The sequence below is a fragment of the Phallusia mammillata genome, chromosome 6 (assembly GCF_965637545.1).
Source record: "Phallusia mammillata chromosome 6, kaPhaMamm4.hap1.1, whole genome shotgun sequence".
Taxonomy (NCBI): domain Eukaryota; kingdom Metazoa; phylum Chordata; class Ascidiacea; order Phlebobranchia; family Ascidiidae; genus Phallusia; species Phallusia mammillata.
Window position 1 is genome coordinate 2,211,072 of NC_137257.1, and position 18,816 is coordinate 2,229,887.

The 18,816-nt window shown below is 39.0% G+C and overlaps 1 protein-coding gene across 1 annotated transcript in view; it reads left to right on the forward strand.

Moving 5' to 3' along the window:
- The window catches only part of LOC145233195 (uncharacterized), a 56,301-nt gene extending 37,710 nt beyond the window's left edge, over positions 1-18,591 (forward strand). Inside the window, exons 6-12 of the mRNA XM_080097873.1 lie at positions 4,253-4,572; positions 5,634-5,778; positions 12,432-12,544; positions 13,170-13,525; positions 16,196-16,293; positions 16,847-17,226; positions 17,444-18,591. Coding sequence (XP_079953999.1) covers positions 4,253-4,572; positions 5,634-5,778; positions 12,432-12,544; positions 13,170-13,525; positions 16,196-16,293; positions 16,847-17,226; positions 17,444-18,591 — 2,560 coding nt within the window. The remainder of the gene's footprint in view (positions 1-4,252; positions 4,573-5,633; positions 5,779-12,431; positions 12,545-13,169; positions 13,526-16,195; positions 16,294-16,846; positions 17,227-17,443) is intronic.
- The last annotated feature ends 225 nt before the right edge of the window (positions 18,592-18,816 follow it).

The window sequence follows — 18,816 nt, forward strand, 5'->3', positions numbered from 1 at the left end:
TACTTTTCTTATACAACCAAATATCCCTGTTTAAGGAGTAGGTATATATGATGTTTTATATTAACAGTCTTTGTTTTATATAGAAACCCCAAAGCTGCATTACGTGGTATACTGTTGTTCATACTTATAGCTATATACAATATCTCATCCGTAAGCCGCAATGTAATTACTGTTAAAAATTATGGTTTAGGTAAGGTGTTTTCTTAAAAATCAACAACATATACATCAGAGATACCAATAAACTTGTCTGTTTGGTCGTAGCATACATTTGTTAAGGTTTAGCAGAAAACAATTTTAACAGAAGAATAGAGCAAATATCAGAGTACAAGATTTCTCAAAATTTCTGATCAAAACAAGTTACAAATATAAAGTTCAATGGTTTCCTTCGCGGAACGGCTGGATCAGGCAACGTAGCATTACGTCAAACCGCATGTTACGCACACAAACCTGCAAAACAACCTTCTGTTGCGACGTAATGCAGATGTTCGATGCAAATTCTGCACAGCATCTTAATCTATGACGTCAACCGCCTGAACGTAAGGCGAGGTTGGCTTCGTTGACTCATCATTCGAAACCGCTGACCTCTCGTTTGTTCGTCTGTTTGTAAACAGAGGTAAAAAGGCTTTAGTGCATTGTATACCTTGTCAGACCGCACATGCACACCGCCCGCACCACTACAGCGGGTTATCAAGGAAGCTTAGTGCAACCAACCGCGTCGAATAGGGTTTAAATTTGCCCCAGACAGTTAACCACTATCTATAAAATTGACCCAAGTGCTTTATATCAAATTGTATGTATTTCAGTTTTGTTTAAAAGACTGTGCATGCATCGTCAAATAAAATACGGCTTCTGTTTTCAGGTTTTTTATTGATGTACTTGTTTGATTTTAAAACCGAGCCCATTAATGCAAATCAGTATTTCGTTTTGTCTTGAAGTTATAGGTTGTAAAACTTACATCACAACATTGAAATTGTGGAAATAGCTAAAAATGTCTTAATGATAAAACAATATCATTTATGGTGGCAATAAATTAGCCTTGAAAAATAGCCCGATTCGCAACAGTACAATTGAGCAACTGCCTTGCCAAACAGCAATGTGTGTAATACCGCTCAGTGTTGGGCGTTTTTCTGTTTATGTTCCTCTTTTGCCAGAGCTTAAGCAATTGCTAATAAACGTTTAATGACGTGTATCCAGTTGATACTCCTAGGCCCAAATGTGGAAAAATATAGTTTTGTATGGGTAAAGGTTAACTGGGCCAGAAAAAAATAACTTTTCAGCCACGCAATCCAATTAGGCCAGTTTTTTAAGCCAGATATCCAGCAAAAACGTTATTTTTAATGCATGGCTGCCAATACAGATATTTCAATGTATAAGCACGGCGGCTGTACGACTGTAGGTTGTGCACTATGGTTTAAAATATTTTTCATATTTACATGGTCGAAGCCATAAACAGAACGTCAATATTACGTCAAGACTCCACGTCAATTGGAACGATTTAGTGTAGTTTGTCAATCATTGTAGAAAAAAGGGTGTAACGCAGTTAAGGGCCACTAATTTAAAGTGGCAGGCAAAACATGATGCAATACTAAAGGTTACTTAAATTAGGATGAACCCAAATGACTTTAACCCTTCCTCAAATTGGTCAGGGTTTCTCAAAAATTCGGACAACAAAATAAATGATTCATTCTTACCGGCGTTGCACTTTCTAACGAGATATTTATATCACTGTCGTCATGTATTCACTATGCTAACTGTTTATTTAATGGGCTGTGCTCCTATAACGTCAAACCGCTGTTTTTTTTTCAAATAAGCATCTTTCGCAATTTTGGTTTAAAATAATTGTTCTGATTCACCAACGGAATGCTACTTCGTGTATTTTAATCTTCGTCGATAAAAGATTAAATTTTTATCTATTGTTTCTACCGAAACTGACGTGGTCGATTGTTGTGTAAACACCAAAATGAATGCCGGAAAGTTTTGTGAATAGAATATTTATCATGTCGTGGTCTATGAATAATCATAGCTATCCGTCCCTACAAGTTTGTTGACCCTACATAGCCTTAAAAACCGATTGTCATCATGAATTATTTTCCCTGTTTTGCCCCGTGGTTATAAGGTATTAAATAATTTCAATTTCAGCCTGTTTTTTTTATCTGATAAACGTTTGTCCTTACGTTTTTTTTTTGATGATTGATTAGCACATGCAAGTCGTATTACTTCAATCCAAAACTCAATATACCCTTGGCCAAACAGAATCAGTCGGTTTGCTATTTTTATGCACGAAATATATATTTTTGAGATTGTATAGGGTTGGTATTTGTGTAATATGTTTCATGGAGATGACATGTTACTTAAACATGGTTATTTACCAAAGAAATGATTTAGAAACCAATTTTTATGTAATTATAAGTTCTGAGCATTCGAACACACCCAAAATTCGGGAGATTTTTAAGTATTGGTTGGTTTTGCTTCTGTTACATAAACACTACAGTATGCGATTAACCTAATTCGTCTGTTTTTCAAAGTAACTTTGCACATTTTACGCTTTAAAGTAAATGTTAAAGTTGTTTCAAAAAAAGGCAATCGCAAACTTGACAGTTCTGAAGTGCGTTTTCTCCAAGCCATTGATCTTCAATCGCTTTTGCAGCCACCAGGGCATAAAGTTCAAGTATAATCCAACCTAACCTATTTAAATACGCTCAGCTGCCTTCCAAACTGCCTGAAAGTATTTGGTTGTGAAGATCATGGCTCGGGAACGGGATATTTGCCAAATTTGCTCGTTAGCTTTACATCATAAAGAATTCTAACCAACTGTGGATGCTGTTTTGTAAACTACACAAAGCCTTTAAATCTTTGGTTATGAGAAAATTTGTTAATAAAAAAATACCACATGTGTAGCAATCTATAGTGCCGAAAAACTGCATAAAAATGCGGCAATACATTATAACCCACTGTGGTGATATGTACATTGGCTCACAAGTTTCTAACAAAATCACCAAAAACAGTTTGTAAAAACTAATCATTTCACAATCATTAGTGTCAAATAACTGCATGGTGATATATTATTTGGCACAGTAATTTTCCAGAGCATTTTCGCATGACTACTTCCCACAATGAACCACATTTTGTGGCGAAAAAGTGACTTTGCAGATTTTAATTTGGTTGTTCAACGTACAATGTCCCATGAGTTCAACGTAAGTGTCCGATATGTTGATATAAATTGCAAATTTTCTCAATAAATCATCAGATTCTTGTTCCTGGCTGCACACCCACAAAATAATTCGTCGAATAGGTTGCGCATAATCCGCCATGTGATAATGGTATTGGTGATTTTGCAGTCACCACTTAAATAAAGTTAAAGTTTTTTAAATAAACGCAAAAATTCCGAACATACATGCCGTAAGCTCTAAAACTGGACTTAATTCAAACGTAAACAATTCCACTTCCCAGCATTTTATATCGATCTATTACGTCACCATGGCCACAGTGACGTCATAGTGAACCTGTGGATTGAGCTAGTGGAGATGTTCTGTGTATGTTTGTTGTCAGTCAGATGTAATCTTACTTTTAAGGCTTTGCGGGGGTTGAATTTGATTTGGAACTTGGCTCGCGTTTTACTCGACAGCTGTGCCTCCCGCCTCGATGTTTGTATGCATGTTTTTTGCGCAATAAAATCCAGCCAATCAACTTAATCCAGTCTGCTTTAAAAGTGTATCACGTAAAAACATGCCTTTTTTAGAAGTTGAAATAAATAGAGTCCGTGGGGGGGGGGGGGGGGCATGAAAATTAAGGTTCGAAATTGAAATGTGCAATTACGTTTCAATTTTGTTACTTTACAGCCAAAATAATGCAGCAGTTTGCAGAGTATGCTCTCAAATTTCTGACACAAAAAGGGCTCATGTAAGTATGACTAGAGTTCAAAAGAGGTCAATATAATGTCTCGCATGCACCAGCATACCTTTCCTCAACATGGTATTTGCGTATTAAAGATACAATAAACCTCGGTTAATCCGGACCCGTTTGAACCAAACGATTTGTCCGAACTAGGCGAAGATCCGGATTAACCGATGCCGATTAGTTAAAGCCTTACCACATTACAAATCAATTGTACCTCCAATTTTGTCGGAATTGGGCGAAGATCCGGATTAACCGAATCCGGTCGAACCGAGGTTTACTTTTTTTGTTTGGGTAGATTTTATTTCTTACAACCAAATGCACAACAACAGAAAATAACTTCTAACTACAATTCCAGAATCGCCAAACGTCGCATGAAAAACTTCCAGCAATCGCACAAGAAGAAAAAAAGAGACGACAAAATCGAATTGTGCGTCACAGATGACCCTGATGACGTCATAAAGGAAGAAGTCGAACGTCCCGCGACGGCGAAATCGGTGCCCTTGCCCGACAGGAACCGTCGCAGCGGCCGTGATAATAACGGGAAAACCACCGAACCACAAGGCCGCGCGACAAGTCACGGAAAATCCTCGCCCCCTAGGTCTTTGTCTTCGGGCAAAAGCTGTGCAACTGTGCTTGAAAATCTCACTTACGACGACATTGTTACTTCGGTTAAAGGTGAGTCACTCATGTGCAGACGTGATGTGTACCACGTGTGTTGGGGTGGAGATTTAGGGGCACGATTTTTTTCTATTTGAACAAGTAAATCCCTGTTGAGTTGCTTTTTTTATAGACACTGACGATGCTTGTGGAAATGTATGTGACAGATTTTAACATGCAAATGAACTTTTTAAAGGGGATTTAGTGGCACGTCTTTTTTTCTATTTGAATGAGTAAATCTTTTTTGTTGTGATTTTTTATAGCCACTGGCGATGCTTTTGCATTAGAATATGTTTGTCTACAGATTTTATTCTGCAAATGAACTTTTTAAAGTGGATTTAGTGGCACGTTTTTTTTTTCTATTTGATTAAGTAAAACCCTTTTATAATAGACACTGAAGATGCTTTTTCTTGCAAGTATATTTCTCTACATATTTAACCTGCAAATAAACTTTTCCAAGCCTGCGGTTTAAATAAGTAATACACAAAATTTCGAAACGTTGCATTAGTATCCTCGCTGTAGTTTTAAACTCAAACAGGGCCAACGATATCTTTGTGCATTAACCCATGATGTACTTTTGCAGTCAAATTTTATTTTGGTTTTGAATTGATCCAAATTTTTGCAGCGTCCTACTGAAACGCGAATAAATAATATATCTGTGAATAAGAAACCGAGGAATGACCTCTAGGAAATTGACCTTCAAATCAGTATGAAGCGACAGCAACCTGGCAATGTTACGCATCAAAATTTTCAAAAAAATTCAGACCAATTGAAATTGTTTTCGGCCGGTTATTTGAACTTTCGCTAACTACCTCATATCCCCTTGATGGAAACCTCACTAAAGTCTAGAAATTTTACGTGTGATCCTTATCACTAAGGATACTGGTTAGCCAGTCTGTAACGTGCGTCGTTTCACCGGACATATAAAAACAACATTTATTTAATGTCTGCGAGCCCGGGTTTCCGAAATATATTTTACGGCAAAACGTCGCCCCCGTAGACAACAACACTTTTTCGGGTTCAACCTGCAGCCGTCTATGATTCGCATTGAAACTGTCTGCAACTTTTTTCCCCAACAGTTGACATCAACCATAGAGAAAAGGACAACAAGAATGTTCGCGTCGCCCCCCAACGCCAACCGGAAGCTGTCTATGACGTAGGAGATACGTCACCAACCGCTGTAGAGTATATGAACGTCGGAAGCAAGTTCACACGACCCAGACAGTAGGTTGTTTTTCACTCTTATTGTTGTATTTAGGTTTTTATTTGCTTCTTTCAAACAATGTGCTTTACTATTGTACCATTAACACTTTTTATCTTTTTTTCCCAATCCTGTTTCCTAATTGATTCATGACGTCACCATGCCCATTATGACGTCATAGGCTAAGCGGAGATGTTCTGCGTATGTTTGTCAGGTGCATTAACACTTTTTATCTGCTTTCAAATCCAGTTTTTGTAAACTTGCAAGGAGTTTATGTGGTGCGGTTCGAATGTTTTGCAACTAAAAGTGGCAGATACGAGATTAGAACCAGCAACCTTTCAATAACATCTGCACCAACCGGTCATCTTACCCGCTTATGTCTTTTTTACCCACGAAACTTGATATCAATAGTCCATGCCCCTAATGTACAGAGATATCGTATCTTGGTTTTAAGGGCTTGGGTGACCCTAAAAAGGCTGTTTTGTTTCGTTTTTTTTTTTGCCCGCAAAACCCAGGTGTGATGAAACTTATTGCTGATGGCATTTGAGTTTCCTATTTTCTAGTTTTGTAAAAGATTGTTATTGTCGATTTTTTTTAGAGCAGGTTCATATTAAGTCACTGGTTGCTTGTGCAGCAAAACGCTTTCGCTAGAGCCATAAACTGTATGAAGCAATTCCTTAAAGTGAATAAAACCTCTCAAAACGCTATGTAAAGGTCTAGTTTATTTTCTGTTGGTTGTGTACGTTCAATACAAGTGCGGTGCAGTAGCTGATGAATTTCATAACCCTGCGGTCGCGATGTATTTAACGTCGGAAGGTTTGAACCTCAAAATTTGTTTTGAACATTTCGCGCGAAGATTGCTTGGTGCTCAGCGGAAAAACACAACGATTATTATTTCCTGTTGTTTCGATCACCACCACGCCGCAGTGGATTTGTTGCGTCCGGAGCGGCAGCGTATAGTGCAAAGCGACGCAGGATTTCCTGTTGTGGTTATCACCTGTAAATCTTATCATTCGTATCTGATTGAGAGTAAAGAGAAAATTTTGACCCTCAATTTTCAGACAAAAGTGAATACGACACCATAACTTGCTATGTTAATGGGAACCAGAGTAAATTGCCTGTAACGAGGTCTTGGAAGTGACCAAGCATCTACTAAGCCTTTCAAAATTGCGAATGGGGGACACAGAAACGGCTAATGGGTCATAAACTGGTTGACCATGACCTAATATGGACAATATATTATAGGTGTTCCGGCGCCTTAATCTCTATCTCGAGAAATTTATGAAAATTTTCGGGGACTTACGATGTCCCACGCATTTTGTGAAAATTCTCTTAACTGTCTCTGGGAGCAACGCGAGTGCCACGTGGTATTGTCATCTGTGGCGTCATAAGCGACTTAGCAAAAATTAGCTTTTCTCCGATATTCGTTTTATGGGGGTGGTAATGTCGTCTGAGAAAGTGGTGTTTTATGACAAATAGTCATGAGTTTCACTACGCGGACTTTGCACCAAAAAACAACAACAGTTTCTAGTACACATTTATAAAAAGTAGGTTTATTCCAGTCTACTCTATATCTATATAGTACCTAGAATGTTATTTATATATTTTATATTTTAATAACATGACCAGACACATCACAGGTTTGAAAATTTCCAGTCTAAAATCAGTTAGCTATCGTATGAAGAACAAATATATCTCTCTTATGCAAGGAAATGGGTTGCTAGGATATAAATAACTATTTTGTCTAACAACCATGAGTTTGAAAACGTACGGCAAAAACATGCAAATAAAAGCCATAAAATAACAGTTTTTTAAACCTAAAACCAATCAAGAAGTCTTTGTTGCTATCTAATCTTTGTAAGTTGCTTGCAACATTATAGTTTTTGTCAAGTTATGATTTCCCCATTACTTGGAGCTTTCATGGACAAACTAATCCACGTTGGGCGTTTTTCACTAATCTCGTGACAGCATTGGATTACCACAAGCGAAAGTTGTAACTTTACAAATTGCCTGAGGTTGTTTATATGGCACCAACTTGCTGGCGGGACGGAATGCGGTTGCTACCGTTTCAACTTGAAGAGGTCGCCCCGAATAATCCCGGTTTAAACCCTGGAAAAGCTTGTTAAAGGGCAAGTTTATGGTGCTGCTGGCTATAGAGGTTGATACACCCTTGTATACGTGATACGGGCTCCAGACAGTATATAGTGAGCAACCAATTCTGTTATATCAATGGTTTCCAACGTTTTGGTTAGCACTGGACCACTTTAAAAATTGTAGTAGGTTTACGGACAGTCACGTAAAGTTAACGTAAAGCTCCATTTGAAAACTTTCTTTAAATGCTTGCATTCCCCCTGGAACCGCTCTACAGGCCCAAATAGTAATAGGTACCTAAAATTTGGGACCACTGTGTTAGAGCAGCAATCTTAATTTGCAAAAACGTATACATTTATTAAGTTTAATTGATTGAAACAAGTTTATATGTTTTCAATTTTGACCCACCTGGTTTAGAAATATAAACCAATTCATAAACTGGCATCTAAATTTCTTGTCATGTCATAAAATAAACCGCCAAACTAGACTCGTGTGCAAGTATAACGTAACAATGTCAGTCGTCAAGGCAATTGTCACGTGACTGATGATTCATTTTTCCACTGGCCACCCGCGTATTGTTCGAATTATCGCGTAATATCGATGTTTCGGGGATCGGTATCGATTTCCGGGAGTATCGTGGCTGATTGTGATGATATAAGCTTGTTGTTTTTCCGGTGGCCAATCGATCACAAACATTTTGACAGCTAGATTGTGAAACAACCTTTAAGTCTACAAACAACATCCTTATTCGGTGAAGTCAAATAAGTTTATACTCTGTGTGAATTTATGTGAAGCTTTGTTTTTTTTCAGCTTCTGGGATTGTTTTTATAATCAACATTTTTCTACTCGAGACAAATCTTATCTTTGCTAGGATTAGACTCAACTTAAAATCTAAACGTATTGTAGCAAAACAACTTTGAAGTCACATCCGTTATTATTATTTATATATTTTTTAAATGCTAAACCGACGTAAAAAACATTGGTATTGAGTAACAAGTTGATTACAATCCAGCCATTTATAACTTTTTGCAACGCAAAAGTATTATTTTATGCTTTAAGCAGTGACTTGAGACATTTTTTTTTCTTTGGGAAAACTCCTGCCAAATGAATGTGAATTTAGAAGAAGCTTTCAGGGTTCCCGGAAACTTACACAATATGCAAACTGAAAACCGTTTGTCAAAGTTGAAATTAAAGTTATGGCGTCGGAGTCTTTTTGCTGAACGTTTGTTCCAGTATATACGTAAAGTCAAAGAACTCAAGTATACAAATTAATCATCAGTGTAACCATAACTCGGTGTACTAAATACCTCCCCTTACTTGATCTCAGCCATCAAAACAAACACTTCTGGTCTTTAATAACCTTTTTATGTCCCATTGTTACGTCCATAGTTGCGTCACAAAGAGCATCCGCTTCCCCCCGGAAATCATTCTTGGCATCCAGCCGGTAATAGCATCCGGATAAAATGGGCCGAGATGCATATAAACCGACCATTACTGCAATTGAATGCGACTGCGGCCGTTATGAGGAAAGTTTTTTCGCAACAGGTGTATGTTTACTTGGAAAACCAGTGTTCTCTTAAATTAAAACATTTCCCAACCTTTTTGGCTAGCGAAAACCTTGACAAGACCAAAAAATATTGCGTCGTCCAGTGGCTGATTAACAAACGTTCTCAGCGAATACTGTATTCAACATTAATTAAATGAGTTGAGTTGGGTTTAATGACACTAAAAAAACTATAACAACCACCAAGCGGTAAATAGCTGCGCAACGCTGAAACGTTATGGAGCGCGAAACAGTGAAGGGCACAATTGGTGGATAGCGGTACAACGCGCTGCAGCTACACTGTATTATAAAGCTGTATGTGACAGGAGCTCCAGAGTGTGAGTTTGGCGCACTGTGAGTATAACAATAGTTCACTGCAAGGAATTAGCGTAAAATATAGGTAAATAATATCGTAACTAATATTACCAAGGTGAATAAACACTTCAGCAGTGCTCGGCGGCACTCATGAAATATAAAAAATCCACCCTCTAGTTGAAACCAGCGCCTTATAATGTACAAATGCGTTTATGCACAGTTTTGTTGGATACAGCTTTCATGCACTGAGTCAAGTTCGTTTATCAGGTCGGCCCTGGTGTATTACGATCTGCGAATCGTGAGCGATAATCACAATCTACAACGCTTCCTGGTGTCCGATTAATGTGATAGGCCCCCAAAGTGCAAAACTGTGTCGTTTTAACGACCTTAGGCTGCTTGGGACTTATATATTGGTGCAGAGAAACGTGTAGCGACTGGTGGTTTAACTATCGAAAAGAGGGCGTTTGAACTTCAGTAATTGTTCGGGCTAATTTTTTGTTTCAATTTTGGGGCAACAGCTTAGATATTTTCGTTTTTGGGAGAATTTAACTGTTTGTTTGTTCGTTTCGTTTTTAGAGCAGTTTCCAAACAAAGTTCCACTTACAATAAACTAAAAACCAATAGTGTTTGAGAAGCAAAGCGAAAAGCGATTTTAGCGTCGTTATGGTTACATGCGTTTTCTCGCTTTTTTGCAAATTCAACGAAACTGACAATCTTTTTGCGTTGCAAGCATCATCACCTCAAAAATGTTGCAAGCTTAGTATAAAGGTTTAAAGCAAAGGTGTTTGCAACATTTTTGCATACGCGGGCCAAAATGTACTGATATAGTGCGGAGGCGGGCCGCATTGATGGTCATGCAATAACATGGCAGTGCTAGGCAAAAGTCAAACACAATGATTTTGTCTCTGTACGTAACAATGCCTATCTTAGTAATAAACTAACAACTATCAACGTTTAATGTAACAACTCTGTGGTACAAAAAGGGATTTAACGCATACATTCCTTCCGGTCGATCAAAATAAAACACATGTCGCGGGCCGCTCAAAAGTTGCTCGAGGGCCGGATGTGGCCCGCGGGCTGTAGGTTGCCCACCCCTGGTTTAAAGAGTCCGTCAGCCTTGGAACGTTTCTTCAAATATATGCTTACCCAACGCATTTCTGCGCTATTTTCGCACGTATTCACTTTGGGCAACCGTAAGTTAAATGAAGTGTCACTTACAAAAAAACTGAAAAAAAGATTATTTTTACGAAGGAAAGCGAAAAATACAATTCTCACATTTTTGGTTAAATGTGGTTTCTTGTTTATTTGCAAATTCCATGAAACTGTATTTGACAGAACACGTTTTTGCTAACCTAGTGGTATAGGAAAAATAGTCCGCCATTCCTTTGCAACGTTTCCTCCAATACATACTTACCTTACACATTTTTGCGTTATGGCAACCAGTATTCACTTTAGGCAATGCTAAATTACCACCAATTCCGTGTGTTATTGTCAGGTTACAGCGGTCGAGCAGAAAGCGTTCCTAACGACGGGGTAACACTTGCTAATGGGCGCCGTGCTCGCGCCCTGCCATCAAATGCGTTTGCTGGCTTACGGGGTGATCCGTTATGCAAACCGCAACCCTTTACAAGTATTGCCACGACAACCGCCGAAGCTTACCCTATGACGTCACAATGTGTTATGGCTCTTTGCGTTCTTTTATTTCAAACCTTTGTCCTACTCTCCCGCCATTAAACGTGAATGCGGTCTTTAGTCTATTGTGCCTTTCTAAAGTGCGTTATTCGATATTTAGAGGGTGAACTATGGTTAAGAAGATGTTTTCGTGGTGCTGTTGGTTTTGAAAGTTCGGCCAGACGTGGCTTACCGAGTTTGTTATCCAAACTTATAACACGGAACTCCATATAATTAGGTGTCTGAATTTCAGCAATGATGTCATTTTTCCGCGTTTTTTTGGGTTTTGCAAACAATGCCAAAAATTCTACAGAACTTTATCATTTCCTCGTCCTGACTTCCAAACTAAAACATATTTTGTCAAATATTTTGGTAAATTGATCCTGGGAATTATTCCCAATTCTGTTGCAATTCTCTTAACAATTTCCACCTCTCATCTTGTTTACCACAAGTTTGACAACATTTATTTCCACGTTAAAATCTGTTAAATTCTATTTGAATAAGGCACTGATACTTAGTCACAAAAAAACACGGATTTAAAAAGTAGCTTTACTAAGGTAAAAATTGCCAGCGATGTAGAATAAAACGTATTTATTTTATTAATCAAACGTTTCGACAAAAACAGATGTCATCATCGGAGAAATAAGGCACAAACGGCGTTATATCTTTTATAGTTAAAGTAGACGAAGAATAAGACATTGAGAATAGTTTGATAGCGATACATATTTGTCTTAAATGAGAAAGCCTACAGATTGGAACCTGGAAATAAACATATTCTGTTTTTTAATGCGTAAACTTGAAAATATTCAAGTTATATAATGGCAAAAGAGGTATAAATAAATCCCCTTTTATTGCCCTTTATGGTCACTAAAGATGTTTTTTTAGCGAAATATATTTGTTCTTTATATGATTGCAACTGATCTTAACCCGGAAGTAAAGATTCCCCAACTTGTGAGAGGAAAAATATTAGTGAATATTTTGCCAGAGCCAAGCTAATGTTTAGCAATGGCAGAATGCAGTTGTGTAATGGAAAACCTAAAACTCACTGTTATTCAGGCGGGAGCACCCTTACGAGACTATTGCTTATGACTCGAGCGGTGTGAAGATAGTGGGTCGTCTTAAGCCTCCGCCAAGTCCGATTCAGATTAAACGTCAATCAAAAAGCGAAGGTGGGTGACGTCACATATATTATGACGTCATATATATCGCTTGCATATTGAAACAACGCACTAGACTAGAAGTTTCGAAGTACAGTTCTACACTGCGAAATGCCAATTCTTGCATAGGACCTGTCCCTTATTTTTTAAACATTTTTGTGAAAATACTTCAATTGACTATGTTTAACGATGAATATAACGGCCCAAATATACGTAAAAAGCGACATGCTTTATTAATTATTATTTAAACGTTTCGGCAAAAGCTCATGCCATCATCACTGTTATAAAGGCCCCCACCCGTTCATATACACTTGAGTCACGTGAAGGAATGATAAAAGGTGCGAAATAAGCGTCGCTTAAAAACGACAGATAAAAAGGTGCCCAGAAGCGAGGTGTGCCGTTATTTTCATCATTAAACTTATGAACAGGTACATAGTGTTTCAATTGATTATGTTTTTGAAGTCGCATATTTAATGTGCAATTTTGTTTTTTGAATGGAGAGCCTGTGGATTACTGGACATTACAAAATATTTTAGTTTAATGCAATTGGAACTCTAAGTTGGAGCAGTGAACTTATTTGTGACGTAACAGCCAATTGTTTGTTCCATTTTGATTCAAAAACCTCCCCTTTTTGTAGACGTGACCATCTTTCCATTTAACCCTGAACAACCGAACTACGAAGATATCGACGTTAAGCCCCGTTCCAAAACCACCCGAGTAAATCCGAAAAATCGCGAACCCTCAATAACCAAAACGTCCGGGCCTAAACTTCTTCCAAAGCCTAATAGCGTCGGGCTTGCTTCCCGTTCTTCCTTATGCGTGAACCCGACTTCGGCCATCGAGCCGTCGCCGTATCTTCAGCGGACTTGGAGTGCACCGAACACCGCCACGTTGGATGTCCGCCCTCGAAGTCGAGCGGCTCCTGAAAGTCCTCAGCAGAAAAGTTCGAGAAGCAAAGCGTTATCCCCTAAACTTCGTTTATCCAAAAATAAAGTAGGTTTCCATCTTTTGTTGTTAGCCGATGTCAATCTTAAAAATCAATTTAAAATCAGTATCAATCTGGAGATTTTTAACCTTTTTTAACCACTACATTCGTTTCGGAATCCGCTGCTTTCGTTTTTTGGGCATTTGTTTAGGGATTTCAAGTTTCTACCACTAAAAAGTAATCGTGGTTAAGGGCACATACACTGAAAAAGTTTGTTTGCTGATAACCAGTTTTGTCATTGACCCAAAGAAAAAAAATAAGTTATGAGTTGGGTAGAAGTAATGATTTTCCTTATTCTGGAGAAAGTTATGACAATTTTACAAAAAACTTTTCGAAAATATTTGTATTTCAGCAAGCAATGTTAAATAGGTACACAAGACACAGACTTAAAGAGTAGTTTTACTAAAAAAATTGCCAGTGATGTACAATATAACGTAGACATTTTATTAGGCAAACTTGGCCCAAAAAAATTGTCAAATGTTGGATAGTTTATTATTGATATATAAACCTGTGCCATACACTAAATTTTCACGCAAAAAATAGTCCTTCTATGTAATCCACGCCACTGTGGTGGTTTTGCAAACAGTTGTTTTTTCTTGTGTTGAAAAAATTTGTTTTTTGTCACAAATTATGGGGCAACCATCTAGCATAATACCGAACCTAAGGACGCAAGCCGAAAATGAGGACATTTCTTAGATATTAGGAAGGTATTGCAACCCTGCTTTTAACCATTATATTTCCTCTGAAACAAATTAAAACGTGACCTCGCTTTTACCTTTAGCCATATTTGGTTTGTGGCCGCGCCCACGTTTTGTTTTCTGGCTTGCCAGGATTACACAAATACCTGACACAACAATAACGCATTTTGTGCCCCAAAATAGACTGCACTTTTGAAGTTAGAGGGCAGCAAAGGCTAGATTTGACAGCGTTTTACGTCACTAACCCTCTGATTGGATTACAACATTTGGTTTAGTGGATTTTGGCTGACTCGAAGGGTAACCTACTTCACGAGCCTTTGGGTTAGGGTCTTTCTGCGGGTTACTTAACTAATTTACCCAACCTCTGGCTTAATTGTGGTTTCTGCATTCCCTTTGTTGATTGAACTGCTACTGATGGATTAGTTTGTGGTGTCGAAACGAAGTGGTCCTTATGTTGTGGGAAACCGTTCACCGCTGTTTGCCCAAAAAATTGTGGCATTTTAAATACGATTAGCGGAAGGGAAAGGGTCAAAACCTATTTGAATTTGGCTCTAGTGCAGTGTTCTTCAGTCTTCAGCCAAACCTTGAAGTTTTAAGAGGCGAAATTTTTGCATGCTTAAGGACGCAGAAAAAAAATTTTTTGGCAGTAATTAAATGCCAGTTTTAGGCTCCAGCCAAGCGTTTAATTCCTTCCTAAAATGTCTGCAATTTGGCTTTGTGCAAAGTTATGGCGAGGAAATAAAGAACTACGCACTTTTTCAAGGTTTAGAACTGTTAACCCAGTTTAAACCAACTGTTTGTTTTTTTCATATAGCAATCTACCTAATTAAAAAACATACTTTTCTGTTTTAGGAGAAATATGCCATACAACCTTAGTTTTAACAATCTTAACAGAAAGCATGACTTTGTTCATCCAAAAAAGACAAATTGTAGAAATAATAACAGTATAAGCACCCTTTACAGAACCAATGTGTTTTTCAATGCCCACCACGTAAATCTACGTACTTTTAATCGTTAAAAAGTCCAAATCAACATTAGAAAACATCTACCTAATGAAAATAACACATTTTTCTGGACAGTTTTAAGAGAAATTGGCCGTACAACAAGTGGTGGAAATTATTTTTACCTAAAAATAAGATCAAAACATAAAAATACAGACGGTATGGACATGGCCACTCTTTCATATAACGTATTTGTTATATTACCTTCTCACCAAGCAAACCCAGTTTATTGCTTCTCCTAAATGCGTGTGGTCCTGTCAAGTCAAATCCGTAACTGATTAACGTAAGCCGTGTTCACCCTGTTCGTATCAGACAAAAATCCTACTTAAAAAATGCATCCCATGCCTTAGCTGTGAGCCGGGATTAACTGTTTCCAAATCTCTGACTTAAACTGCATATCAACGTACAGTATCTCGTTTAACGAGGTCAGGTGTCGAAATGATTTGGGTTTTACTGCGTTGAACTTTCTACAAGTTTAACTTTGATGCAACACAAATTGTTTACATGTGCCGGAGTACACATTTGTCATTAGCTTTTAAACCAAAAATGCCCATTTTTAACAATTACAATGAGTTTTTACGCATATTAATGTACATGACTCGTTAAATAATTTGAAAAAAAACTCTACATAATTTTAATGAGGAAAATAACGACCAAATTAGACGAAAAAAGCAACATGCTTTATTATTCAAACGTTTCGGCAAACTTTGCATAAAGTTGTGTTGTAAATTTGTGTAAAAATAGTCAAAAAACGATATTTTATTTACCACATTGTAGTGGGATTATTATTGATTATGTTTGTTTTGATTTGTTTAGTATTGAAACTAAAGAAATAAATGCAAAATGTAACGTATCGTTGTGAATTTGAAACACCAACGAAAATGTTTGAAAGCATTACGGTACTTTAGAACCGGCCGCCTCGTGCGTCCTTACCAAAATATTTACCCCTGAACCAAACGCTACAAGCTGATACTCGCAGATCAAAGCGCGCATTGCTGAAGTTATCGAGCGAAAGGAGGAACTGATTGGCGAGCTGTCCAAGAAGAACGAGGTTAATCCAAAGTGTCCACAGCTCAGGTAAGTGACCCTGTATCAATTACTGGACATCACAGGCTGCTTGGGGTTTGCAAGCTAATTTTCCCACCTTTTCAACTGCCCCGTTCCCACCTTTGTTGTTTTGGGGTTTAATTTGCTCGCGTCGGTTTACAAATTCGAAAAATGTTGTGTTGTGCAAAAGTGTGGTTGTTTGAAGTGGCTAAAAAGTGAAAGTTAGATGATGTTATTTTCATCTATACCGAAAACTTTACGCTAAATTGGAATCTACAAGTTTTTTTTTGCTTTGAAACAAAATTTTATTGGAAAATGAACTGACAAGTGTATTTATAAAAACGTTCGGGGCCATTTAAAACTTTTGGGAAAGAATAATTTTGGTTATTAGTGCATTTAAACCTGTGGGTTTCTTTCAGAACAAACTAAAATGCAACATTTGAGAAAGTTTTTGTTTTATCATATTCTTTCTTAGAAACAAAAATTAATAAAAAAATTCATTTACGGGTTTATTTATCGTTTTATGCAAAACAAAGCGGTCTGATGAAAATTTGTGAGAACCTTTTTAACTCTTTTCCAACAGACACAAAGAAAATCGCTTCTACTGCGAAAAGCCGCGCATGCGCAGACGCATCAAACGCAAAGTTCGCAAGAAGCGACGCGTTTTGGACGAAAGACGCCGCGTTGGGATTCAACTTATGAGGTCACGTGACGACAACGCCGCTCGGGGGCGCCAGGGAGGCGACGATGACGTCACGGGCCAGCAGGAGGGCCACAATCGCTGGCCGCTGCCGGGGGTCTACTTTGAGAGCAGCAGCGGAAGCGGAAGTGATGTATGGCGGTTTAGGTCGCCCTTGTTGCGCAGCGAGGCATATCGCGACGCGGCCAAGCGTGAAGCATCTTTGCTTGAAGACATCTGGTGTCATTTGGACGAAATTACGCAACGATCGAATCGTATCAAAGGTAAATATGTCATCGCCCCGATAAGAAAACTTGTTTTTTCCGCTTCGGCGCTCGAGTGTGATTCAGGTGCTACGTGATTTACGTCACATAGAGGGTAATTGTGACGCTTAAAAGTGATTTTAACCCGCTACATTAAGGCGTGTTCCTGCCTGGCCCAGCGAATCATTACATAATCCCTGCTATATCAGGAGGTGACTCTAAACTCGTTTTACCGCAGAATCCTATTCTTCACGTCGCGCTTCGGACTCACTCTCTAGTTTGAGCGATGATATAATTATCCACCATAACACCGACGCAGTTGGACGACAACTAAGCCCAGCGACAGGCGACACGCGGTTTGCAACACGCGACAGTACATCCGACCGCGGCTACTTCACCTACAAGTACTTGGCCTCCGGAGGCGCCATGCGAAGGGTGTTGGGACGCCAGCGGCGCAGGAACGGCCCGATGACACGTCAGAGGCCACACAGTTGCGTAATCATGACGTCAAGCGGCATGAGTACTCTCACAGACACGGGTACGGGCGCTTGGGTGTCGAGTACCGCTACTCGCTGCAGCAGTTTCTCGAGTTCCAGAAACAACTCGCTCTTTGACTCCGCGGCACTCGCGCGGCATGAACGTTTCGACTTCAACAGATTCGTGATTCCAAAAATAACTTTCAGCACTCCTAGTGACGTCACAAACGGAATTAATGACGTTAGTGGCACAGAGAAGCGGGAAAAGTCGTATTTGTCCGTTCTGGATTTGTATTTAGGCAGCACAGCAGATTCGGATCCGATTTACGAGCAGTTATCCAATTGTTTGACGCCGAAATCTGACTGTGCTAAGGATCGTGAGCGCTCACTAACGGCCAATGATTCTGTGCGGGTTAAGGGCGACAGGGCGGGTTACGCTGTGATAACAAAGCGAGCTTGTGTGCAAGAGGCAACCTACGTTGAAGTTCACCATTCACAAGACGAACAAACTACAAATGCGACAAAATTGATCAACGATGTTACCGATGTAAAACAAGACGAAAACATTTCAGATTCCGAACGCACCTCCGACACGATACGCAACGGATCGGTCGGTTCCATCGATGACGTCATAGTTACGTCACACACTGACGTCATAGTTACGTCACACATTGACGTCACCGGTCCTAAGCGACAGGCGTTGGTGGAGCGAAGCTCGGGCAAACATTACGTAGTGGTCGCGCCTGCGTTGTCTCGCAAACGCGTGACGTCATCGGACGACAGCATGGGTGACGTCATAGCTCGTGGTGACGTCAGTGATTGCGTCAAAGTCCGAGGTTCCAAGGAAGGGGATGGTCTGAGTTGTGTTGAAGATAATGGGCTGTGCGTGTTTATGGAAATGAGTGTTTGATATACAGTATAAGATATTGCTGACTAATAGGCATAACATCAAGTTTAAAGGGCTATATAATAGCTCTATAAACTTGATGAGTGTTTGATGTTGGAGATGTAAAAGTTCATTTTGTATTTTATTAAATTTCGTCCGGAAAAGGGCGTTGGAAAATTGCGAAACATACAAATGCAACATGTGGAAAGTAGGGGCAGGAACTCGGCCGAATGGTCCAGCGCGCCTGAC